Raw genomic sequence first — 26,585 nt, forward strand, 5'->3', positions numbered from 1 at the left:
GAAATATAATCGAATTTTACAGATGGAGCTTCACTCGTTCGATTTGTCATCAACAAGTTATCAGTTCTGAACGTTATAAAACACATAAAACTGAAATTTTTACAGAGAATGTTTGTTTATTCACTTGTTAAACACTTCTGTTTGTTGAAATATCTAGTTATTCTTTATCTTCCCGAAAGTATGACTTTTTCAAGCAGAGATACAAACGGAATTTTCAAATTTTAGCGGGCTGGAATTTGAACAGATTGACCCATGGACTTAAAAGGCAGAGCCTTAATTCATAAATATCTATTTGTTTTCGTATATAATACCGACACAATAGATTCTCTTGAATAATTCTACGCCCTCGGTTTAATTTTTTATGTTCTAATTTTGTCATAATTAGCTTTTAAGCGGTTTTCCATTATGGCGATTGCGGAGCCTCTTATGGAAAAAAACTGAAGCTTAATTTGATGTCCGTACAGTGTCGACTGGCTCAGTGGCAAAACGATAAAACTGTTAGTCAAAATGGAAAGTCGGTAATTTGATTAACAGTTGAGTGTTTTGTCACTAGCATGATTGACGCTGTCCGGACTTTGATTTAAGCATTAGTTTTTCACCATAAGAGGCGCCATAATCGTTACAGTAAGGGGCCACTTAAAAACATTAACTGACAAAATTAGGCAGTGAAAAGAAAACCGAAAGCACGGAACTGTTCAGGTGAATTTGCTGCATCAATATCATGTAAGAAAACCAAAGATAGCGACGCAAAATACAATTAATTAATTCTTTTTTGCAATGCTGTCTTTTGTTTTTCTATACGATATCAATACGTGAATTTATGCTAAAAAAAAATAATTTTCATATGTGATAGTCTAAACCTCAATCGAGCGTCATCGGTAAGCAAAACTGAATGCAAAAATTTAGAAGGAATGGTTGCAAATGATGCACGTCTTTTTTAAATAACATCGCACATTCAGTTTATTTGAATTACAAGAGTAATGCGTTCAGTCTGCAGGGAAAATACAGTCCTATGTATGTATAACTATATATTACACAATATAGAAGTTTGGCACTCGGATCGGTTCATTTTTTGGGGGATGGTAAAAAAGCCTAACTGTTCGGTTTCTAGCATATTCATTAATCAACAATGGATCTTTTGATAAAAATTTGCCTCTCTTCGATTTTCGTATGATCGGAACTATTACATTAATGCATATGCTATGAATTCATGAAACAGTGTCTTCTATGTAGGAGTGTACATATTTCGTATATTTGTATATATTTATAATATTTATATATATACATATATAATATTTTATCTCTCTATATATATATGTATATATATATATTATAATAATCTTTACTATTATTATTATCACTATATTAACATCGACGTTAGAGCGTTTCCTTAATTACAGTTCCCTAGGGTATAAAGAAGTCGTCGTTAATTAAGGTCACTGTGAGTTTGCGCAGGCCCAGAAGACGTTAATATCCGCCGAAAGATCGACGAGCGTGTGAAGAATTGATCCGTTGTCGGTATTGAGCCAATACTATCGATTGTTCGAGTGTATGGCAAGTTAAATGTAATACTGGATAAAAACCGCGAAAATCATTGCCCGTTCGACAGATGATGAATGCAATGAAAAAAAGAAGTTTCACCTGAAAGCAGATTAATCAGCCGTAAATGGTTTCAGGATTTTGAAAAATTGGCCCACGATTTGATCACGATGAGAAAAATCGCTCCAAAAAACATGGACGCGGAAAAGTAAGAATTCACACTTATTCCTAATAGGTGCACAGTTCGCCATAAGGTAATATATGATTACGAATAAAGCATTTGAACCGGAATAATGGTCAAATATTTAAACTTTTACATTCGTCGTCGGATTTTACGAATGAATATTTCTAGCGTGGATAATTTATTTTTCTTCTGTTCGACGGGTAAGAATTACGTAACGAAGAAAGGCTCGTCGAAACGCAAACGGGAATTATTGAGGGATGAGAGTACGACGCGGGTCAGTAGAAATACGTGGGAAACGTGTAAAAAGATATGTGCAAAACTCGTAGTGTTCCTATTGTACGGTGCGCGTCTAAAGCGCGCGTTTACGCCATTACAAAAGTCGCTTTATAATTTCTATACATTTCTCCCGGGGGTGTATATAAATCACAAACACGCACTCCACCATGCAGTCATCTCCCTTTTTCTCGTTTATAAACGTTAGGTAATTATGTATAATGCTTCTGCGCCCGATACTCTGTACAAACGTTCCCAACCATCGACTTATACCGAGTAACGGAAACATTCAGATCTCTTCATGCATCCGCAGGGAGCGAAATTTAAATCTCGGAGTGTATAAAGACTCGTTTTGCTCTCTCTTTCTCTCTCTCTTTCTCCTTTGTCAGACGATCAATCGATTTCTTTTAATAAACAAAAACAATCACTTGTGAACCAACGAGCATAAATTGTAATAATATAAAACTTAATCGTTATCCGAATATTTTCGTTATTCGGCGCACCTGTAAACGTTGGTTTCCGTTTTCAGCGATTCGACCACAGTGATTCCTCATCGAGAGAAGCGAAGTACCATATACCGCGGAACACCGAAGGAGTAGAAATATTCTGATTGACGTAGTTTCGGTCGAAACGAGCACCGGAAACGAACGAGTCCGGACAGAGGATGCTTCCGATACGACACCGAACCAAGAGAAAAGACAGCAGCGAACCTGTCTTCTCGCTCTCATGAAAAGGTATTCTTATAAGACTTGGTAATCTCTTAGGCACATTCGATCCATAATAGCGACTGACTTAGTAGTTCTGTATACTTGTTTTATAGTCGGACCAAAATAATTCCATCTGTCCAGTAATGTCGAGGAGATCAACGACGATCGACTGAATCATTTTGCTCCGATTACAATCTTCTCCGCATCGCGGGAGAGCTACAGTACTACACGAGATACTGCTATTTGGGACACGTATAATCATCGTTCCCAACAGATTCTTCTTTTGTACAAAACGAAAGGAAGAACGGAAAATGTTGGCGGATACTCGGATTCGAGATCCGCGAATGTTCTTTATCCGCAAACGAGAGCTTCCGCCACGATTTCGCTTTAAAATCGAGGCTTCCGGTACATATCCACATATCCGCAGAGTCACATCTCTTTAGGCACATTAAGACCATGATAATCGACGATTAGTTCTCGCGCAGTTCGTAAGAAAAACATAGTCTTTCGTAGAGTGGAGGAAATGTTACGGCTTAGTTCGCAGGGTCCGCGAACAGCCTTCCTTTTGCTAGACCCAGTACTGATTTCTTCTTAATAAGGGGTTGTTGGTCCTTTGAGTGGTGGCTGATGGGCAGGGCAGATCCGACGTGTCGAAGCTGCTCCATTCGTCGCCATCCGCGACACCGTAGGGGTACCTGGCTGAGACGTCCACCTCGGAACCCGTGATACTCTCAAGCGGGCCCAGAGGTATTACCTTGCATGGAGGTAGTGTGGACGTCATGGTAGGCAGTACCGGTAGCGGTGTGCTGGCGGCAACGCTGTTATGGTCATTCGTGAATCGCTTCAAGTGGGGAGTGGTGGGCATCAAATGGTCCGGTGGCCTTGGAAGCGGCATCACACCCACTGCCGGCGTCGTTTCCGGCTTTTCTTCTTCAGCGTGCTTGTATCTGTTGTGCCTGCACCTGATCGTGACAATAACGACGACGCCTAGCAGAAACACACCCAAAAGCATCCCCAGGATGAGCAAGTAATCGTTACTCATGTTCGGCGCAATTGCCATTTCACCCTCGTGGCCTACCGGATCCATAGGACCTCCCAGAGTGATGTTGAATTCGTCCAAGTCCAGCTTCACACGGAACTCAAACTCCCCGACCGCAGGTTGAAATATCGAGGCTGCCAGAACAAACGTGAAGCTGTCCAGCACCCCGTCGTATTCCATAGTGGGGATCTTCCTGCACACCAAGTACATCACACCGGACACCACTTCCTGGTGAGAGAACTTCGCGACTTCTTTTTCCCGAAACCCTCGCTTTTCGCCAGAAGACGAGGAACTTCTGATGATCCTTTTTATCCTGCCAAACTTCGGCTTTTTCAACACAGTGTAAACGGGATTACTGTTCGTCAACTTGGCCAGAGGAGTGGCGTCCATGTGCTGCAAAGTAATTCGAGTCTTTTCTCCGGCTAACGCCACCATAGGCTTCATGATCATCAAAGGTGTTACTTTGATCTCAACTTTAATCTGCTTTTGCTCGAAACCGCTCAATCTAGCGCGTAATTCCAGACTGTCGTTGGAGACAGTCATGTCCGTCTGCATGAACATAACACTTTTCGAAAGCAAGTCCGTCTGTTTGAAACTGGCCGCGGCACCATCCCTGACGTATAACACTCCATATTTCGGACTGCTGGTAACCTCGTAGACAACAAGTTCCTGTCTCGCGTTCGTGTCGAGCTTCACGTTACTCTCGGAAATGAGCGCGACATTCGAGCCTTGCTGAAGGCTTACCGGACCAGCGACCGTAACGTTCAGTTTGATGGGTTGAACGTAGACGTTGAATACGTCGTACTTGTGGTTGAAACGGCCGTCCCAGACTCGGAAGTAAAACGAGGTCGCCTGAAGGGGTCCGTTGTGTTCGTACACCAGTCGACTGGAATCCACGTCGTGCTGCGTGAACTTGTCTACCTCTCTCACCTCCGAGACATTTTCGTTGAATGGTAGCAGTAACAAACGACCATAAGTCGGCGCATTGATCACGTCGTATACGATTTCTTCGGGAGGTGTGTCCGGATCGATTGTCAACAGACTCTTCCTAGTTATCGTTTGGTTCTGATTCTGGACCACTTTGATGGACGGCGCGTTGGTGACCAGTCTAAACGGCTCGTCGTTTACAGGCCCGATGTTCACCGGGATGCTGGTGTTACATAGGAGGATGTGGCCGGGCGTCAAGTACAACGAGAAATTGATACGGTCCTCCAACGTGTCCGAGTGATCGTGATAGTAGGCGATCTTTCCACTCTCGATCTGCGGCTGGGAAAAAGTGGTCACATTCAAGTCTGGCATGATCATCACGTGACCATGACTCGGTTGACTGACCAGCCTCGAGAGCACCACTGGGTTTGAGATGCCCGCGTGGGTCTGGAGGAACGACACGATCCCAGAGATGTTCATTACAACTTGAGCGGAACTTCCCTCTTCTACCCACACGTTTTTTGCCGTAATGTATCTGTCCAACCCGCCGCTAGACACGGAGATGTCTACTTGGAACACCTACAATATAAAACGCAACAGTTAATGGACATTATTCTGCATGATCAAAGGTCTGTTCTGTGATGGGTAAACTAGCCTGATTGGTTAAGGATTCCGCGAAGTGCGTCTCCGTGTCGAACACGAATGAATCGTTCGCGGTGAGATCCATGAATTGTTTGGTATGCTCGTAAAACACTTTACTGTTATTTATATCCATCTGCGTAAACCAATCGACGTTCAACCATGCACCCTCGTTCGTCTCCATGATGATCTTGCCCAACCGTGGCCCGTTTCGTACCGTGTACTTAATTTCCCGAGTTTCATCGGAACACCTCGTTAGCAACAACTTGTCCGAAATCAGTTTCCTGGTCAGGGGGAATACGTTCAAGGCAGAATTTCTTTCAACAAACAACCGAACCGGCTTAGTGCCGACCATCAGATTGTAGGACTCGGATGTGTGCACGCCGTCCGACAGGACGAAGTTGAACTCGGCATCGGATCCATCTGAAAAGAGTTTATACAATGGTATGGTATCGATAAACTATTATCATAACGCGATTAAATAAAGAACTTTAAAAATGTCCGAAAACTTTTTTAGGAACAAATCCTTATTGCTCACTTGTATGTGTGAAGAGGACCATCGCTTGATCAACCTGTTCCTGCGTAAAGCTATAGATGTCCACTGTCGGCTTCGACTTCAAAGATATGAACCCGTTTCTAACACCGGTGATGTTGAAGATCAAATCTGGAGTCGTGGTGTCGTTATCAACCGCTGCCAGGTTGGTCGACGTCACTGGGACTGAGCCACCTTGCCAAACGTACAATTTAGTCCTGTTAACTAACACTGGTAGCTCGTCGTTTACGGGTTGCACGTTGACCCAGACATCAAACGGTTCACTGGTCTTGTCCCCTGCAACGAGGACCATCTTGAACGAATCCTTGGAGGACTCGTCGCCGTTGTGCTTGTAGAGGATCGTTCCAGCAGCCAGATGTTTCTGAGAGAACTTTTTCACTTGGTTGTTCTTTGTCGAGTCTAACACGGTTCCGTGTTTCGGTTTCTCGGTGACCCGATAGTCGGTTACCTTGCCAGAGTAGTAAGGCGTTAGGATCACGAAAGTCCTTTCGTCAAGGACAGTGCTCTTTCCTTCGATTACGACGAGACCCTTTGCCTCTACGTAGAGCTTCTCCGGAACGATCACGAAGTTCACGTTGAGGTCATGTAACCAAGTGATGCCGTTGGTCGCGTCGACAACGAATTTGTCGTTCGTTTGATTGATCACAGATTGTACATAAAACACCCTGCCTTCGTTCACGAGCTTCTGATCGAAGCTCTTCACCGCGTTACCGATGTAATCCTCTCGAGCCTCTTCGGTGTGTTCGTCATGAATCTGCAGCTCTAGGTATCCGTTCTGCGGCCATTCCTTCAAGAAGTAGACGATCTCGGAGGCCGGTATCTTCGGGTGCATCACCTCGAGGCTCTTTTGATTTAATAGCACACTGGTTGCTTCCTCTACGAACACCGTTTTATTGCTCTGCACGATCAACGGTTGCCAGTAGCTCTCCGGATAGATCTTCACCGGAAACACGCCTTCAGCCTCCGCTCCTTTCGTCGACACCTTGAACTTGAAGTCGTCCCAGGCCAGCGAGCCACCTAAGTGCTTATACGTCACTATGCCATACCGTAGATCCTCTTCGGTGAACGAATTCGCTTCTTTGCCGAGTTTCAATAGTATCCCGTGTTTTGGCTTCTCCAGCACAGAGTACTTGAACTCCTTCTCCGAAGTGTACACGTTCGTCTCGATGTCGAATTCGTTCGGCCTCAAAGCCACCGATCGGTTGAACTGCACGACCGACCCGTTGTTCACTCTCAACTTGATGTACGGCGGACTAGCTTGAATCTCGAGGACACCGGTTGCGTAGAAGTGTCCGTCGGTGACGCTGAACTCGAATCTCCCATGGTCATCGCCCTGGTGTCTGAACAGGATTTGCCCGTTGTTGACGTCTTGTTGGCTGAACTCGTACACCTGCATGGAAGGGTTTGATATCCTGACGATCCCGTTTCTCTGTGTGTCTCTTCTGGTGTAGATTAACTCGCTGGGCTTCGTGTCTACGTCCTTGTCTACGTACGCCAAGTCTTTACTGGTGATCAACCTCTCCCCTTTCGAAACTACCTGGAATACTTTGTTCACCGATCGCTCCGGTACGTTGTCGTTCTTCATGGTGATTTCGACGCGAAACGATCCGACGTACATGAAGTCTACGGGGTCTGCAGCGATCGCCACGTACTGGAAGGAATCTTCGCGAGTCTCGGAGTCGTCATGAACATAGTAGACCCTCTGAGAGAGGAGTTCCTCGGACGTAAAGTAGTTCGTGTTGTTCCGGGAATGGGACCTGGAGTTGTTGACGACAGTGAGCCACCCGTGACGAGGCGGCATGGTCATGTTGTATGTCAACGACGTGACTCCGTAGTCCTTAGCATTGATCCTGTGGATCCTGACGTTGACGCGCGAGCCTTCGTCCACTCGTAACGTCTCCACGCTGTCCAACGGCTTCATGTTCTTGCTGAGGTAATGCCTGAGCTTTAGGCTGCCGTGCAGGTCGATGCACTGTGGTGCGCTGACCTTGAACCCGATCTCGTCGAGGATCGTTGAATGTGCTCGCTTGAAAAGCCGATAGACGAGTCGAGCGGAGTCGATGTCCTCCTGAGTAAAGGCGTCCCCGACTTCTAGCTTTTCGTTCGAGAGTAACAAGTTACCGTATCTTGGCCCTGTCATCACGGTGAACATGATCTTACTGGACGAGGTTACTAAAGGGTTTGTCTGGTACCTGAGGTTCTGCCCGGACACGGCGACTTCGGCGACGTTCGTAAAGTTTATGGCCACCCTTCTTATTTCTTTCAACTCTAAATCGATGAACATGATTCTGAAGTCATAGGTGTGATGCGCTCTGACTTCTCGCACGCTTGCTTGGAACTTTAGCTCGTCCTGATTCGGGCTGCCCTCGTTGTGAAGGTACCTGATGGTATGCAGCTCGACGTCGCGGCTGGTGAAGTAGTTGACATTCGTCCAGCTGCTCGAGATGTCCTTCAGCTTCTGGATCGTGCCGAACTGGGGCGGTGAGACAATGTCGTAACGGATGTCTATAGTGTTGTCGTCCGAGTTCGTGGTGAAAGAAAGGTTCGCCGGGGTCAGGTACGAGAAAGATCGATGCACCACCACTAGCCCCGTGTTGTGCATCAGCTTGATATCCAAAGAATGAGCGGCAACCCTCAGGCTCGCCGGCTTGCTGCTCTCGATGCCGTCACTCACTTGGAGATCTAGCTTTGCGTTCGGTTTTGCTGTGGAAAGACAATTGCCGAGGATCCGATTAAACCTGCGGATTCTACAGGGACGAGGGTTCTCTCGAGCCCAGAAATCATGGTGAATTGAAAATGTTCTTTTTGGTTATACAAAAAGCGATGTAAGCGTAGATGATACATTTAGAATATAAGGATCAATCAAGTTATTTTGCCATATTCAGTTTGTCGATTAAGAATTCATTTCCAGATTTGATCAAAGGACCATATCTGTCGCGAATGCTTCAAATATGAACGAGTCTGAGTTCGAGAAGTTCCAAGAACTAAAAACTTAGGATTGATCCACGGATGAAGTATTTCAAAGCAGATACTACGCGAGGAAGTATTCTTAGCCACTAGATAAGTACGGAAATGAAATTAATTTTTGCATCTTGTTAGGTCCTTAAGACAAATACGACGAATTCGGTTTTATCATGAAAAGCTGTCGAGCAAAATATCCTAGAATAAGATGATTACGTTACCATTTCCCCTATGTACGTATGCAATTAATCCTTGCATTAATTCAGCTTGAGTGAACGTATCGATGGGCCGCGAGGGATAAGTAACCCTCTCTACGTAGCCAGCGTCGGCGTCGGTACGCAGAACAGTGTAGACGAGCATGTCCGACGGCGTGTCGGCGTCGATCGCCCAAACTAGTTCTTTCGTCAGAATCTTCCTTGTCCCCTGAGAATGATCAAACATCACAGTTTATGCTTCCTGCAAACACACCTGGCCTCCGATCGTGCACGAGGCATCTAGACTAGGGTAGACTGCCCTAGCTTCGTTAAAATTTATTCGGAACTATGTGTGGCCATATATCATTAATTGTTGAAACAGCAAACTAAATGGACCTCGGAAGCAGCTCAAGGCGGTATTAGATCAAAGACAGAATATCGGCAATAGGAACTAAAATCCACAACTGCAATGGGAAGGAAGATTAGATAATCACTGCAGCTTTTCGAGCTAGATTTTTGTAGACAGGAAGGGCATGGCTACAACTCCGCCAAAAACAGGAGCATCATAACCACGCCCACTCAAGCTAACAGAGACTCTGTCGCTTCCATGAACGACGCTGCGATACTCGCAAAATCGAGAGCTTCTTTCCCGGTTGCCGCGGAGGGCAAGGCTGTGTGTTACCAGAGCAAATTCGTTGGCCATACCAGGTCTAGCAGCTCGACTAATTACGCCGGCCGATTGTTCCAGGTTTGGAAAGAACTCGGGCATTTCAATTACAACGACTCACCGGTCGGAGCGCCCTCGATCTCCGTCGGTATCTTGAACCCCGAAGGGGTTAAAGCTTAATTTGAACGGCGCAAGAATTATTTCGTTTAAGAAGATTGCTGGCTTAAGTGGTTAATTAAGGGCAGCGTTTGAAGCAGCGACTTAAATCGATTTCGCTCCGAGGCCGGCGCGACGGCCGTCCGTTCGCCGAGGACCGTGAACGAACGCCACGATCTAGTCGAATCTCGATTAATTGATTTACTGTGGCGAATCGGCGAGCGCGTCGACCGAATCCGCGGCAATTACGTTAACGCGGTGGCCTCCGGTCGGTTCTCCTGCCGTAAAATTTCAGCTCGCACGAGGAGACCGGGCCAGCCCCGACACGATAGTACAACGTTAGTTCAACCAGCTGTTCTATGCTTGGTGTGTCTTACCTGAGCGAGACGCAGCACTTTCGCGGTCGATATCTCGAGCAACGGCGGGTCATTAACGGGCGTAACGTTGACATGTAGCGGGAACCTCAGTCGTCCTTGGAGATAGCCAGGTAACGTGTAACCGGCGCCCGCCACCAGTGTCACCTCCAGGATCATGCTGTCCTCCGTGGTCTCGCTGCCGTCGTGCATGTACTGTATCTGTCGCGGATTTCATCGTGATAATGAGACAATGCGCGACGCCGGTAAACAATGTTTCCGCGGAGACGTATGAATATGGATGTATCTAGGCCCGAAGCCATGCGCCACGGAGCGAGAGTCGCTCGAACGGCGACGTCGACAACGACGATGAAACAACGACAACGGTAACGACAACGACGTCTCGCGCTCGTCGCGATTATTTGTCTCGCGACGACCGCGACGGCGACTTTATGAAACCGCGACAACATCCGGATGAAAAATGCCGGGTGTATGTGCACGCAAGCGCCCACGGTCTCTCGAAGTTACACGAAGATTTACTTCTTCCCGTGTTACACTTTATTTACGAGTTGCAGCACAGGATCGAAATTTTTTCTTCCCCCCGGTTCGGTCTTTTTCTTCTCGACTTTCTTAACGAACCAATAAATTCTTTGACACGCCGAGGCTCGTATCTCTCGTGTTTTTAAAACGGGCTTTAAAAATTCTCACCCCCGCACGATGCATCACCGACGTTAAATTCACCGGTCTCTCTGACATAATTGAAATTAACTGTGACGACCAAGTAAGAGATTATAAATCCGAGATTAGCACTAGAATAAATAACTCATAAATGTATCTTCGTAATCCGAACAATTATAAATTTAAATATTAATGGTCCGTTATTTTCACGGATTGCGTAAAACCAGTGTTAATTGAGGTATGAGTATATTCAATGGAGCTTCCATCTAGTATTAAATTAACACATTTTTCCGCACTGTTAGCTTGGAGGTTATCACGAGTCCAGCACATCAGTTATTTCTTCGAAAACCAGGACACCAGTTTAGATTTAACGAACCGATAAATTCTGTTTATGGCTCTGATGTTTTTAAGGCGCAGGTTTAAATATTCGCCGGCGGACCCAGCACCGCGCGTCACCGGCGTTAAATTCACCGGTCACCTGGACTGTCGTAATTAAAATTAATTGCAGCGGCCCCGGTAAGCTTATAAATCGGCGATTAGCATAGCGAATCGACGGGGGTTCCGGGCGCGCGTTCCTTCGCTGGGATTTTCGTACGGGGAAAACCGAAGGGAGAAGGTTTCCCGGGGAGAATAAAAGGAGTAGCATGGGTATCGGGAAAGAAATAACCCGGTGGTAAAACGCGGGGCCCCGGCGTTTAATGGATACGCGGTTCCGGACCGTACGCGAGCCCACGAAAAACCATTAATGAGCGGTGGTGGTGTTTATAAATAGAGCACCGTCGCTGGATAAATTGAGTGCAAGTAGAAGAGGAACAGACAACCGAGAGGTCCGACGACACGAGGAGCGGCCCCCCACGGTTCTAAAGTTAGTTCTTCCACCGGCAACTATCTATAGCTTGGGAGTCCTATGACGAACTGGAAGAGCGAACCGCGGTTTTTCATCGTCTTCCTCCTTTTTCCTCGAATAATTATCATCGAACACGCCATAGTTCCTCAAGCTTTTCTGGCGCGGAGCCCTTACTCGCGAACCTCTTTTTATTTGGCGTACCACACCCACATCCCCCCTTCTTAGGGTAAGCCAGTTTATTACCAATATTTTGAAGCGTAGTTTGGAGTTTATTTTTTTCGTCACAAGAAGTTGAGGTAACAATAAAATAACTGGGAACTAAGGCGTACTTGATTCTATTGAGCAGTCCGCGAGCTTCTAGATGATATTATCAGTTTACACGAGTTTTATTTATCGATGAAATTAACCGCAATTGTACTTAAATCACTTATTATGTTCGTCTTATTCGCTGTTGTTGCCGTTTGTCTTGCTCGAACACGCGTGTCGTTATGATGACAAATGTATCGTTACAATCAATTCTGTGTTAGAGAAATGTATTATGCTTCGGTTCAGAATGTTTGAGGAATACTTGGATGCAGTAGGATTAACAGTGTTAAGATGCTACAGCTTTTGGTTGTTCCTCCTCTGTTGCACTCAGGTGTGTCGCATCGCTTTATCTATTATTCTACACCACTATTTTCAAAGTTAATGAATTTCGTAGCACGGTGATTGCATTTACTGAACGAATCGTGGAAGGAAAGACAAGAGAAGCTGAAGAATTTTTTAATAACGAGAAAATACTGGGAGCTAAATTTTTCGCTCGGTTCGTAGAAGAAAGGGGCAAGTTGCGAAAGAAATTAATTATGCGGGAGGATAGGTGGAAATTTTTTAAGGCTTCTCTAGGGAGTTATCGAGGTTGACCATTTTTAGGACGATTAATGAGATTGTTCCGCTTTAGAAAGAAATATTCAGTACGTCGCAGATCTACGCGGGTTCCAAGTTAAGAAATCCAAGAAACGTTGGTTCAGGTTTACAAAAGCAGCAAGAATTCTTTGAAGTCACGTTCTACTGACAGCTGTGCTAATCGACAACCACACTGATCGATGCTAACTTTGGATACACGTGTATACACGTAGTACAAAGAAACCTCAATTATTCTTATTAATAACGAGAACACGACGAAATCTCTTTCGCCGTTAAATTACATAAACTTTTTCGTAAGTTCAGCTATGCTGTTAACAATGTTAATGAAATGTGCGGGTAATCTTTCTAAAAGGCAAAGTGTGTTAACTGTATCCCGTGTAACCGTGAAAGTCTGAAAACTTGTTCGTGTAACAGAATGTGCTAGACGTAACTGGAACCTCCCGATTCAACGGTGCGATAACAAAAATTCTTTTCGACAGGCAACTTTTACGCATTTAATGACAGAAGTAGAATGACCAAAAATTGTCATATAATGCTGTCGACGAACCCGTGCCATCTTTGTTCAACATTGCAAAAGCAGCAAACAATTGTACATAATTTCTGTGTGCGAATAATTCAGTGTACGGTTGAGTATTGCTAATAATATTCTGCACACAGGACTGCAGTGATATGTCGGACAATCATGTTGTATGCAGTGACTTAATACGTTCACAGCGAAATTGAGCAGATAGAATGCAAAATGATGGAAGTGTTAAAGAAAAATTAAGAATGCTATTTCTATTATGCTCAATTCAATAAAATTATTAGAACAAGAATATAGATTGCGGCATTCGTATCTTGCAATTAATGCAGACAATTTTTATTTCCTATAAAAGTCTGCAGTTCCGTTAATAAAACAGCAAAAACGGGACTATATTAGTACTGTTGTTGCAATTCGACGTTCTTTTTCTCAACGTGACGAAGAGCATTCGGTAAATTTGTTTGCAACGCATCAATGACACTAATAATTAGCCGTGTGCGCTGTACGTACAGGCATTATCGATCATCCCGTCGCATTGTCAATTTTATTCCGGTCACGTGGCCCCCTAGCGAATTCGGCAGCGAGCATGTGTTTCGGAGGTCGGGCATTACCTTATCTCGATTAATGTCTTGGAGAGTGAAGGAGTGCTCTGTTCTGGTCGTTAGGAGGTCCAGGGCCAGGTTTCCATAGGTGGGTGGTGTAACCAGGGTGAAGATAACGCCGTCCTCTTCGACCCCATATTTAGCGATGTCTAACACCATGGCAATGTTATCACTCGTCACTGGCACGTGTTCACCCTCAGATACGAGCAGCGGGCTCAGTGAGAGGATCTCCAGGTTCACGGGTAAATTTCCCTTCGAGTACACCTGCGAATTTCGAGAACCGGACATGTATGTGTGCGACCGAACAACGGCGAGGCCGTTCCCGCAAAAACGGGACGGTGACGTATAGATATGGTCCGCGGGGGATGGTAGTATAATCGTTATGGTGCAGTGCGAATACTGCCAGTGGAACTGGCTCGGACATTGTCAATATTAAAGCGATCCGCCGATAATACGAATCCGGCCTCAAATAATATAATCTGGAATCGAAGCCGAGTTCCGGAATTGAATTTCGAAAAATCGAATGCGCTCTGTTCTGAGCCCTTCTCGTCACGGAGCGTCCAGCCATATCTCTCACAATTACAATAACTAGTACTTTTTCGATTGCAATAATCTCTTAAAAGAGAAAAAAATACATTGACTACCAGCATTTATTTAAATACTTAAATAATATTCATGGTACGAAACAAGTTTTTATTTTGAATTAAAAGAAGGAAATAATGTTCATAATTAACTGGTTATTACTGGAAATCTGTATCACGAGGCAGATTCGTCAAAGTACAGCGAGGGGCTAAGTTGGAATAAAATTCTGTTTCTTTGTTGTTAGTATTTTTTTCTTAGTTTTCTAAGAAATTATTACAAATCTTCGATCATTGCAAATGCTATGAAAATGATATGGCAATGAGTCAAAGCTGGAAGTTAATTTTCCTCTTCGATTCATTTAGACCGTTGCGATAACAGTTCTAATAATTATTAATAAAATGTAGTTAATAAATATTATTAAAAAATAATTATTAATAAATTTAAAACAGTTTTTCACCGCCGAAGGATTTACTGTTCGAGCCATTTGCAATTTTCTAAAATTCAATACTCTAAACTTTCCACAAAATCGATATGCACGGTCGACGCGGATACCATATTCTCGTTATCTCTCGAAAAATTTCTCGTCCGGACGCACCCACTTTTCGATACCCCCTTTGTGTAAGACAATCTGATCACACGTCCCTCCACCGACTTAAATTTAGCTGGCTAAATATGGAGCAGATTCTTCAGCCCCGTCGACTTGCTTACAAAATTTTGTCCACCCTCTCCCCTTCGGCAGTCGCTGTAATCCGCCTCATGCAAATATTTCTCTTCGCCCCTCTGGCATTCAACCCGCGTCATCTCAATCACTCTGCGCAATCACACCCGCGCGTCTAGATCATCCTTTTTCGCGTATCATCCTGCGCTTTTCAAAATCCCCTGTCGCTTTGCCAGCTTGATAAACTCCGCGACAAATTCTACTCGAAAAATCTCCCCTCTTGTCGACCCAATGATTCGCTACTCTATATTTCCGCTCGAGACCTCAAGTTTTCAACCCTTCGGCTGTTAATATCGACTCGGCTGTTTCCAAACCCATTAGATCTCTTTTACCAGCAAGAAAGCTTCTTCAATTTGGATTTGATTAAATAGAATACTTTAGTCTGAGGCATTTTTCAAGGTTGTTAGCGTAGCAGTCAAAGAGTTAATAACGAAAGTTTGCAGGCGAAGGATTGCATAAGTTAAATGAAAAATGATTATTAAGGCTGTATACCCTAAGGATCTGAATTGCTTTCCAGGCTCGCGAGAAAATGCCTAGGAATAATATTTGTCTTAGCGATCTTAAAAGCAACAGAACTTTCTTGTGTCGTCAAGAAACAGAGTTTGCAGACTATGTACCCATCGTAAATTTGATTCAAATCGAACTCAGTCCGCACCGTTTAAACTCGAAAGGCAGCTCGAGCCGCATGAGCCACGCAGTTACAGTGTTTACGTCGAATAATTGGCAAAGAAAGAGGAGGCAACAGTAACAATATTTTCGCGATAAAGGGGTGGGTAGGCCGATCGCTGGAGCGGTTAGACGGCTGCGGGGATGCTCAGGACCGGGGATCGTTCAATATTTGCCTTGTAATCCTCGGCGTAGCTCGGCTTGATGCACAACGGTTGATCGCAGTCGCACTTAAACGAGGTGACACCCAGCTGGGAGCAAACGGCGTCGGGCACGCAGGGCTGCGCCTCGATGCACGGGAATCCCCAAACACAGCCGACCACGATCCCCTGGCTGATCTTGACGTCCGGGAGGCCGAGCTCCTTGTTGTCCAGCTGCATACTTCGCAGGCAGCCCTTGTAGCTCAGATCGCCGGACTTGAGACCCTTGCCGAGGGCTCTGGCTCGCTTGTTCAGCTCTGTACCGCCTATGTAGAGGGTGTCCGCTAAATCCAGGTACCGGTTCCCGCCGCTCGGCAGACCGATCGTTCTTTCCTGCCGGTCCACCGTGATCCCGATTCCGCTTGGATTGAAATCGACGACCACTCGATGCCATTTACCGTCGTTTACCGGCGCGCCGTGTATCAACTCGGTCGGCCCGTTCCCTTTGTTCATCAGCAGACGTATTTTACCCTCGAACAACTCGATCCCGAGGTAATCGGCGTACGACGATTGCCCGGTGTTGTAGAGCAGCAGACCGGTCTCCGCGGCCGTCTTCAACTCGAACTCCCATCTGCAACAACCAGGTCGAGAGAAAATTGAAAGGAAGTCGAGGAATCGACGCGAGACCGTCCAACTTCCGGCGCTCCTCTGGAGAAATTATAGTTCGTCCTTGTTAGCGTCTCCGTTCCCCACTTATCCCCACCGACCACCAAATTGCATTCGTAATCGTCGACGATCGCATCGAATCATCGGCTAGTCGGAAACAGCGATGCTGCACCGTTGTGTCGCGTACGATCGGTCGACGCTAACCAGGAGAAATCATGTCATTTCTAATGTCCTTTCTTCCAGCTCTAACTCCATGCACTCGAAGGACCTTAAAGATTTCTTTATTCTCTTTTTGCATATGGAATTATCATAGTTACTCGTGATTAAACGGCGAATCATTATGCGAAATAAACATTGTCTGCACCTGTTCAAAGTAGTAAGAGCCATTTGTCTCTTACAGTTTTGAATTGCAGGTACATATGTTTCTCAACAGTGCATAATATCCGCAGTTCATTCATGGCATTCTTCAATTTTTAAGAGTTTATTAAACAGAAATAAATTTGATATTATAAAAATTGTTTGGAGTTATAGAATGATAAATCTTATTGGTGTTACAGAGTCGTGATTCGAGTGCAGAGGATTAGAATTTCATTTTCGTAACATTCCATTGTGCAAACCTGCTGTAGATCAAAGGTTCGTAGTGGAGTCAAAGTAGTAATGATAAGAGTCCTGAATAGAAGTGAAGAATGAACATTGCAGTTTTAGTTTCAAGCGCACATTCACTGTTAAATCGGAATCCTAAGAAGTCACGCTTCAACTTCAACGTGTTTCGGGACGGGAAAGCTGAAATTGTTTTGATCCTGTCGCTGGCTCCGCGTTTAAAAAAGTTTAGCGTGCTCGAATATTTTACAATACAAAGTCACCAGTCGTGATCGAAGACGTGTCACTGACGTATAACTGGCGTGACAGCTAACAAGTTAAATTACTTCGATTTTGTGAGCTTTTCGAATAGTTTCCATAATTGCGAATCGAATTCTGATGTTGAGATATTGAAGTTTGAATTGCTTCCGCGAAATAATTTCTCCGCATAAAATTCGATGAATGAGGATGACCTCGAACTGGATCGAATCGAATCGAATCGAATCGAATCGAATCGAACCGGATCGAACCGAACCCGATCCCGAACCAAGCCGAGCGAGCCATGGTGTCGGGTATTAGAGAATAACGCTAAAACTCTGTAACAACGCCGCCGGGGGTATTCGCGATCGAGTTAGAATTTCGCAGTTGACTTCTTCGTCGGGTTGCGACTCCGCTCTGAATGGACCCGTTAAACCGTTAACGGAGCGTTAGCGGAATTCGGAGTTTCTTAACTGTTCGGCTCGAATTACCTGGCCGTTTGCATCTTTCGCCGCCGGGAAAGTTCAGCTGTTACGCGCGAAACGTGACGCCAAATTGATTTAGCCACGTTAAACGCATCCCCCGACGGCTCGCGACGCCGCTCGGTTACCTGTTTTATTATTAGTCCCCGTACAGGTCTCTATTTCACGTGTTTCTCCCGACACGAGGCCGGTCCACGTGATCCAACCATATTTCCCGATATTTTTCATGCGCGAGGCCAGTTTTTCTATTGCCAACAGGCCCAGCTATTTTCGGGATAAAATATCGTTTCGGTGAAGCTTCGGTCGTGGATTGCGATAACGGGTTTTAACAGGGTTGTTCCACTAGAAATTCATCAATCGATTTCTTGCTGGTGCGATAAACAAGTCCGGTGTTTACGGTTTTTCATAACAACATGCGGGAAAGCAAATGTTGGTCATGATGCTGTGGGCCTGGACCATGCGATATCTATAAAGCCAAATATGTGCTTTGTTCTGCACAGGTTTTTCACGCGTATTGGGGTTTTTTTATAACAAAAAGTTACGGCGAATCGAAATACGAATACGTTATTACACGGGCACGGAATTTTCGAGTAATGCAATTACACGTTTTCAGTTTCGTTCGTTTTTTCATTTATTTCCGACGCACCGAAGCTCGTGCGTAATTATCTAGCGGACGATATTTAAATTGTGCGACATTTTATGTAGTCGTTAATTAGCGTTTAATGATGTAGCCCACGGTAAAGCGATTCAATGTTTCCACTTTCTCTCATATCCACTTAACGTTTTCATCTCTCCACGTAATTCCCAACCTACTCCACGCATCCGTCTCGTCGGCAGACGAGTTTTCGAACGCCGTCATCGAAGAATTGATCATCCTGAGCGTACACCAACTTCCCTACAGTCCTCCTCGAGTCTTCATTGATTTCAAACCCGCCAGTTTCGAAGACGTCCCTTCCATTTTGGGAGAACGAGGAAATTGCGAGGGGGGTTGGTCCAAGTTTGGAAAACACGGAACTGGCTGAATGCAAAAGATGATGAATTCTTTCTTGATGCCTTTCAGAAACTTCAAGCCCTTTTCGAAAAGTCCACAGAAAAGAGAGCCAATTACGCGAAAGATTCAAATAATGAATTAAAAGAAGAGATTCAAGAATCGTCTTCCATTCTGCTTATTTTTATGCAAAAAAATCACTAATCCCATTTCTCTTAACCTGGATAAATTAATTCAGAGCAGAACAGACTAGGGTGATTTATTCAATGAATGAACGTTCTCCAATGAACGAACATTTTCCGCGTTATATGAAAAATTAATATTTATCATACCCTTTTCGTATAAAAATTTATATACTAGCTCTATTATACATCTGCCATAAATTTGTTTGCGTAAAACAATAAGTAAACGATCAACGTAATCCTACGTTATACTTTTAGAAAAGCTGCAACTATTACAAAATGCTACTCTGTATTCAGAAATGTACAAACTTTAATAATGAAACGAACCGTTTATAATATTATTCAAGGGATTAAAGAACGTAATGAAATTAAATGTTTACTTAACTGCAATTTAATCAGCATAATAAACATAGCGTTTATTCAGTGAACGGGCAATCCTAATATTTCCCGTAAAATCGTCGCGAGTGTGAAATTCAACGACGGTATAGACGAAACAAAAATAACTCCATCGATCATTGCTTTCTGCAAGCCGAGTATAGTTTGAAAACTCTGTCTGAATAATTACGAACGAATCCGTGGAAGCTATTGATTCCCGGGATTCCCGTTCAAACAGAACGAAATTCCCAGAATTGGAGAAAATTGGCTCCCATTGTTGGGAAACTTCCGTGTCCGAACACTTTCGTCCACCGATTGACCGGGGAGGGGTGGGGGGCGACACAGAACGCCGCGATTTCCCTAGGAGTTGGAAAATCGTCGGCACCGGTTGCGATTCAAGCCCGCGTAATAGCGGCCGATAATAGCAGTTTCAGGGTCAGGCCGTCAAAGGGACAAAGGCGACCCGGGAGGCGGCCAGTTTCCGGCATGAATCATACTGTAACGAGGGCCCGGAAAACCTCTATGGCTCCGGATTTCCGTGGAAGAAAAAGCCAGCGGTTGCTCGCGTACCATGTAATTAGACGTAACGGCCGGGGCCCCGGGGCGCAAATGTGGCGAAAAACTGCTGCGAAAACATGCTCGGCCCGGATTAATGGCCGCCAAGCGTCGAACTTCCAGTCGACTGCCGGGGTGGACCACGAAAACTGCTCTCTGCCCGGCCAGCTCTGATCGCGATTAACGTCTTGTTTACACGTTCGCGGTGCGGGATGTCCGACGAATGAAAGACGCCCGAGAAGGAGCTCTATCGTTCATCTGACGTGTACACGCGCCACGAATATGACTGGCCTTCCCTGGGATATCACATCACCTTATGCCTTCGATACACGAATCGACATTGGAACTATCGAACCTGTTTCTCCACGATTATTGGAATTGTAGAAATATTTCCACGGCGACGTTCTGCGTCTCAACCACGCTATTAAAACAGACGCTGCACTAAGTTTGAGCGAATGCAATTTTATTGTCGTCGTAAAGCAATCGGCTGTATCTACTACAAGGAGGATCCAGTGTTAAATGGAATTCGATAAGATAAAGTACTCTCGTACAGATTCAAACGGCCATGCTGTAGTTTCACGTTATCTTCCCTCGCGTAGAGTTTAGCATAAAATACACTGCGACTCGTTACAATGTTTTGCAAAAAGAACTGGAATTTTCTCCGAAAGATGTTCGTTCGTCGTTTCAGTAAAAGACAGGTAAATTCTACAGAAGTTGCAATGTTCTTTTGTTTGAAACCAGCATCAAACTCGGGAGATCTGTATACAAGCGTGCACTCACGATCAAATGTAGACGATCTTGGTGAAGAACATTGAAGTACATCGTCCATAGGAAAATCAATACCAAGATTGATTTCCATCGAAATCCAAGGACCGTTTCTCGTAGGAATCGTTAAGATAAGATTAGAGAGACCGAACCGCAAATGAATTTGTACACCGGGAGTTTGCTTCGTAGGGATGGCTGAAGAGAAAGCGGTCCGCGATAAAGGAGGTTGCGGAGAATGTCCTGGATGGACGATTTCGAGGGTTCCGCGTCTCGGGTGGGCTGTTTGCCGTGGACCAAGGCCGTTGGATCCAAGTTCCCGAAGGGTGCATGGTCGTCCAATGATTTTCGAAGGCCGTCGGAGGCAGCTGTAGTCAAGTCGAGGAGGATCGCATTGTTTCGACAGTGGTCCGCGAGCACGCAACAGGTACTCGCAGCGGCGTTTACCGTGTCTGAAACGAACCTCGAATTAAGAATCTGCGGGGGTGGGGCTTTTAATTTCCGAAGGACAAAGGCGGCGTAGCCGAACGGACGCGGCGGGCGAACTCTCGTTATCCTGAGCCCGGGAATGGAGTTGGTGCTCGTGGGAAACGGGTTTGCAGTTCGTCGCCCGGTCGATTATGAAAAGTCGTTCCCGCCCCCGCGATATTGCAGTTTCGGAAAGTACGCGTTACCATAATTAACGCCGCGGTTAACGTTGAACTTTCGGTGTCGCGTCGTCGCGTCGCGCTCCGCTCGATTCCGTGTTGATTTCTCGCTTGGCCAAGCCGCAATGATCCCAAAGCTGCTCAAGCCAACGCTCGATTTGTGCGAAACACCGGTCCTCAAACGAGATCTGTGCATGTATCGTTTGAACACGATTAATCGTAATTAATTATTATTGATAATCGATGCCGTTCCGGTGGCACAATTATCGCGCGCATTAATTGTTAATCCCAGCATTGTTCGCTGATTCATTGTCGTTGTCCGAGACTCTCCACCTTGTTCTCTCTCCCTCCCTCCCCCCCCCCTCTCTCTCTCTCTCTCTCTCGATATCTCGCTTTCTCTCTCCTTTAGTCTCCCTCGACTTCTTGTTCTCTTTCGCTCTTGCGTTCGTATCGTTTCCGGAGCACCGTATCGTGGTCCAATTAGTTCTGATAATACAGGAATCGTCGTCGATTTTTTGCCCTCCGCCTTTCATACAGCCTCAAAAAGGCTACCAATTAAAATCAGACCTACTCGAAAACCACCGCCGAAATCTGTATCGGCTCGAATCGAAAACGAAATCTTTGAAAGCTTTACGGTTTTACACTAAATATACCTATTCGCAGATGAGTCTTTTATTATTGTCCCGTTAACAAGAGAAATTCCAGCTTTTATATAGAGAAACCTAATGGAAAGGTTGTTGCATAAATTGTTACGACTTCAACCAAATTGATTTTTATTTAATGCTCGTCATTGATGAAAGTAATCTTCGCGGTTGACGTAGTTACCCAGGAATTATGAACGGCAGAGAAAAGCTTCTGGATGTATATTGCATCTATTGTTTAATATTTCATTAATTTTCGAAAGGATGAAGTTTGCTTGCAGAAAAGCTTCGTTTCCGTGGTAATCGATTTCTCGAATTTATTTCACATTTCTGTACACAGTAATATCAATTTGCACCCGTAATAAAGTTGTTCAACAAATAAATCAACGTATGATAATTGCAGAACAATACGCACATGTTCCTTCTGCGATTTAATAACGAAGAATTATCATAATGTAACCCCCGGCTGTGCAAATATTAAAATCGTGCGAATCTACCGTGCTTTATGTAATTTTCTCTCGCATAATTAAAAATACATTACGCGTTAAAATGAAATCAGACAAATATTCGCCGAAAACGTATACATTTGTAGTGTATAAATCTAGCACGATTACGGATTCGAGAGTGCACTGCGTTCGCCAGTTGTCAAAATGTTCGACGATTCAATTCGATTTCCCGCACAAAACCCTTTGTGCAAAACAGCTGTCGCTTTTCGGATTTACTGTTACGAGCAAAAATAATAGACCAAACCAGACGATACAGAAATAAATTTATATGTAAAGATATACGTGTAAAAGGGAATACATCAAACAAAATTCAATGAATAGGTAAAATAGATGAAGATGATAGTAGAATGAATGGACTGTGCGTAACAAATGGAAGCCGAAGAGGATATTAATCGTGTGCATGGTAATCCGCGATCTCCCGCTAGGAACGATGAATACATAAATAATAGAATGCAAAACTAAATTCAATCATTGAAGGGAGAAACGAATGTTTAGTAGTATGTGAATGGATGCTGATACGCGAGCTTCCAATCGACGAGATTTACGAGATAATGCAAAACAAAAAATATAATGCAACTGTCAAAATTAGAAAAAAGCGAAAAAAGTTTTAGAATATCGTCCTGTAATACATTAGCGTAAATCGGTGTGCAGTTAATTATGTTGAACCACATTATTCGCTTGATTAGAAAACTATTCTAATTTTGCGTTTCGCTTGTTAGTTACGAACAAACTTTTAGAACAAGCTGATAATACATTTAACAACGCATAGGCGTGACTCGTTTACATTACGTTCTACCATCAAGATTATAATCTGTGCTGCGATAATTTGAGGAGCTGTCGACGAAGAAATCGGAAATAATTAATTTTGATTCGTCCGATAGTTCCGGCGTTAACAAACTCGAATAAATAATAAAATACGAGATAAACTCGGTAAAAAGATCAATGACGCAGTAAACACCGCAGTCTCCAGCAATGAAAATCGGTTTGCGATTTGTCTGCGACCACCCGGTGGATCGAAATTTATTATCAAGCTTGCTGGATCAATGACTGAAAGCGCCCGGCCGCGTCTTTCAATATTTATTCAATACCCGGTCGGTCGACACTTCGCGGTTCCGCTTCTCAACAGCATTAATTTCGCAAGTGTCGCTTTTTTTTTATCGAAGGTAGGGAGAGGCTCGGAGCAAAGACGGCGGGTGTGGGAACGCGACGCCACGGTAGGTTTACCATTGTGACTCCCGGTCGACAATCGAACGCCTTGTCCCCGAAAGTCTTTGTTATTCTGAAAAGTGGGATCAAAGTGCTACCGTCGAGGACGTAACGAGAGCTCGTTGTAACCATTAGCGAGCGTCTACCGTCGTAACGCGATTACGCTTGTTGTTTCGGACCTTCCCGCGCCATTTTAACGACGACCCCCGCGGGATTCCATCGTTGGAAGCCGCGCTCGAGAGAAGCAACGTTCGTTAGCGGGGTTAAAGAACTGTTTGGAACCGGGATCTTTGCAAATGCTAGTCGATAACCGAGGATCTCGGTTAAACCAGTCGAGATCCTGCCGGGATCCAGCTCCGATCCCGCGGCCTTGTTTCGAATGCGATCCGGAAACGATGCGGGCCGCGTGTTTTAATCCCTCCTGCCCACCTCGTTTTTCTATATTCCTAGTTGGCTAGTTGTTTCCATAAATTCTTGCGAACGGTCGCAGGAGCGCCCGAGCTTGCGGCTTTCATCGAAATTCAATCCGTTGCTCCCGCATAGCCCCGCGACTCGGGCGATTCGCGTGCTCCGCAGTCGCGCCTCCCGTTAAATACAGTTTCATTAACAAGTAACCGGTGCGCGACCGGTCCCGGAGTCGGAGGCCTGAAAACTTTAATTCCGTGCAGCAACAATTTCATTGAATTCATGGAGCGTATCGTGCCCCTCTGGCAAGATCAAACAATGGCCGCGCATTAACCGGCCGGCGGACGATGTTGTAATAAATTTCAGCGGCGCCACGCTGCGCGGGATCGAGTGGCAATCAACGAGAAGCAATTCTGCTTCTGTTATCAGCGCGGCGAGGACCAATTAACTCGGTTAACCCTTTCCTTACCGAGGCTGGATATAGTCGCACGAACCCTACGGAGCGAAGCGGTATAACTGGGCTCCAAGGCTGGCTGTAGTCGCTCGTTAAAATCCTCTGGGAGTTTCCGCCGGCGAAATTTGATTATTTCGACGTGTGATTGACACTAGGTCGGCTGGGCGACATGGTAACGACGCTTTTGTCGGGAGTTATTGATTCGTTTGGTTATTAACCGGTGACTAGGTGGCTCGTAACGATTTTTCTAGTCGGACCTCCCGCGGAGTCAATTTTTCTGACTGCGAGCACTTTCGCAGTTCTTTGAGAGTCTAAACATTTTTAACAACATTATTAAACAACAATTTCCTTAATTGTAATACAATACTGAAACTATCTTGTTAAAAAAATTCGAAGCAGAAAGAAACTTTGCCAGGGTTCTAGGTTTGTCGACTTTCATCAATGGTAACTCTTCTTAGTGGTGACAATTTTTTGAAACTTTACCAATGAAGAAACATAATTGCACGTGTTTTGTCCTTTAGCTTGCTGATAGAATAACACGAAAAAGTCGCGAGCAGAAACAACGAGCACAACAGTGGCACAGAAAAATTGCCAAAGTTCCACTTGCATTGGAAAACGTTCAAAATGTTGAGAGGGAATTTAACAGAATTTTCGGCAACAGAGAGAAGACTGGTAGTAGTAGAGTGGCTGGGGAGAGAGAGGGCAACGTGGGTGTAATTGGAAAGGTAAAAGAGCGCCATAGGTGTACGTACCTCGATCCAGATCGGGGAATGGGCCTCGGGATCGCCGTGAACGCGCCGTCTTCGACGAAGCTGACTTCCGTGCTCCTGGTCGCGTCGAATTCCGGCGAGCAGCCCCACGTTACCGTCGTAACCTCCGACTGGCCCTTCCTCGACTTCGCGTACTGTATCACCCTGGCACCGTTGTAGATTATGTCCGCCATGCAGCCCCTCAAGTAGTCCGTGTGCCCTGCGAACAGCCGAGAATTCCGTGCCGTGTCACGAATATTTCTTGGGGCGGTTCAGAATCGTTGTTAACCTCGTCCCTTCGTGGAATTCGCTGTACCACCGATCCTCGAAGGTTCCGACGTTTACAACCCTCTTAGCGACCTACCCATCCCACGGTACCCATCCTACGGGTGTACGCCTATAGTTTTCTGCGTTAGTCAAATTATTCCCCGTCCGCGATACACTCCTCTCCATAAAGTCATCCTTAGGAATTTCTGCGGAATGTTCGCCGAGTTTTCTTTGTCCCCGCGAGCACGTAAAGAAGTTCAGAACTACTCGAGCTGGGTAGAATACCTCCGTAATCGTTCTTTTCTGTATCGATCATTATTTTGCTGCTCGATTGTCAGCATCAGGTAGAGCTCATCTTTGCGAAAAGAAATATTTCTAGAATGATCTTTTGTAAGGATCGTTAGCCTGTTACATTATTAAGAAACTTAATCGGTTTCGATATTAGTAGACAAAAGTACATGGCTTTTTTTATCGAAAATATGTATTTTATTAAAGTTGTAGTAGTTTCATCATGGGAATCTTTGAGCAAAACAAAATGGTCGCCGTGATAGCTCCACGAACCTAGAAGATCCTCAATATATACAGACGTAATTATCCCGTAAACGAAATCACAAAATAATTCGAAACTATCCAAACGATATTACCTAAACGAAACATCTCCGCTTTGAAAATTTACGGAAACTCTGCAGATATTTTCAAGATTGTTTCGAATTTGTTTTACAGCCACGCTTCAGAATTATATTTGCCCGCTACAGAACTGTAAAAAAATTCGAGAAAGTATTCAAGGAATCCCTTTAACTCGGCGCGTTATCAAACGTCTTTTCGCAGGAAAATCAAACGCGAGGATCCCGACTGCTTTCGGACCAACGATCAAGAAAGATCGCGCGCGGATTGCGAAGAAGCCGGAGCTAGTACGTGTCGCGCGAGAAAATCGCGGATGGGGCGTTGAAAATTCTCGGAGCTATTTGCATTGCGCAATTTTTCAATCGAAGATATTACTCCCCGGTTGTCCCCG

The 26,585-nt window shown here is 44.9% G+C and overlaps 2 protein-coding genes across 2 annotated transcripts in view; both read right to left on the reverse strand.

Moving 5' to 3' along the window:
- Positions 1-949: 949 nt before the first annotated feature.
- LOC144475622 (chondroitin sulfate proteoglycan 4-like) lies at positions 950-7,403 on the reverse strand. Its single transcript, XM_078191685.1, has 3 exons — positions 5,847-7,403; positions 5,325-5,731; positions 950-5,248 (listed from the first exon to the last, which is right to left on the reverse strand). The coding sequence occupies exons 1-3, from the start codon at positions 7,255-7,257 to the stop codon at positions 3,272-3,274; spliced, it is 3,795 nt and encodes a 1,264-aa protein (XP_078047811.1). The 5' UTR covers positions 7,258-7,403; the 3' UTR covers positions 950-3,271.
- The window catches only part of LOC144475484 (chondroitin sulfate proteoglycan 4-like), a 44,402-nt gene continuing 25,151 nt past the window's right edge, over positions 7,335-26,585 (reverse strand). The window contains exons 4-10 of the mRNA XM_078191442.1: positions 25,307-25,523; positions 15,885-16,479; positions 13,752-14,006; positions 10,217-10,414; positions 9,044-9,245; positions 7,399-8,564; positions 7,335-7,346 (exon numbers count right to left, since the gene is read on the reverse strand). Of these exons, the coding sequence (XP_078047568.1) occupies positions 7,335-7,346; positions 7,399-8,564; positions 9,044-9,245; positions 10,217-10,414; positions 13,752-14,006; positions 15,885-16,479; positions 25,307-25,523 (2,645 nt within the window). The remainder of the gene's footprint in view (positions 7,347-7,398; positions 8,565-9,043; positions 9,246-10,216; positions 10,415-13,751; positions 14,007-15,884; positions 16,480-25,306; positions 25,524-26,585) is intronic.

This window comes from Augochlora pura, chromosome 10, assembly GCF_028453695.1.
Source record: "Augochlora pura isolate Apur16 chromosome 10, APUR_v2.2.1, whole genome shotgun sequence".
In the NCBI taxonomy this organism is placed as follows: domain Eukaryota; kingdom Metazoa; phylum Arthropoda; class Insecta; order Hymenoptera; family Halictidae; genus Augochlora; species Augochlora pura.

Excerpts from the sequence above, each read along its gene's own strand:
- LOC144475622 (XM_078191685.1), bottom strand. The coding sequence starts at position 7,257 with ATGCAGGTGTACGAGTTCAGCCAACAAGACGTCAACAACGGGCAAATC. Across the intron at positions 5,732-5,846 it reads GGTCCTCTTCACACATACAA|ATGGATCCGATGCCGAGTTC; the intron begins GTGAGCAATAAG and ends AACTCTTTTCAG. Across the intron at positions 5,249-5,324 it reads CGGAATCCTTAACCAATCAG|GTGTTCCAAGTAGACATCTC; the intron begins GCTAGTTTACCC and ends TTTATATTGTAG.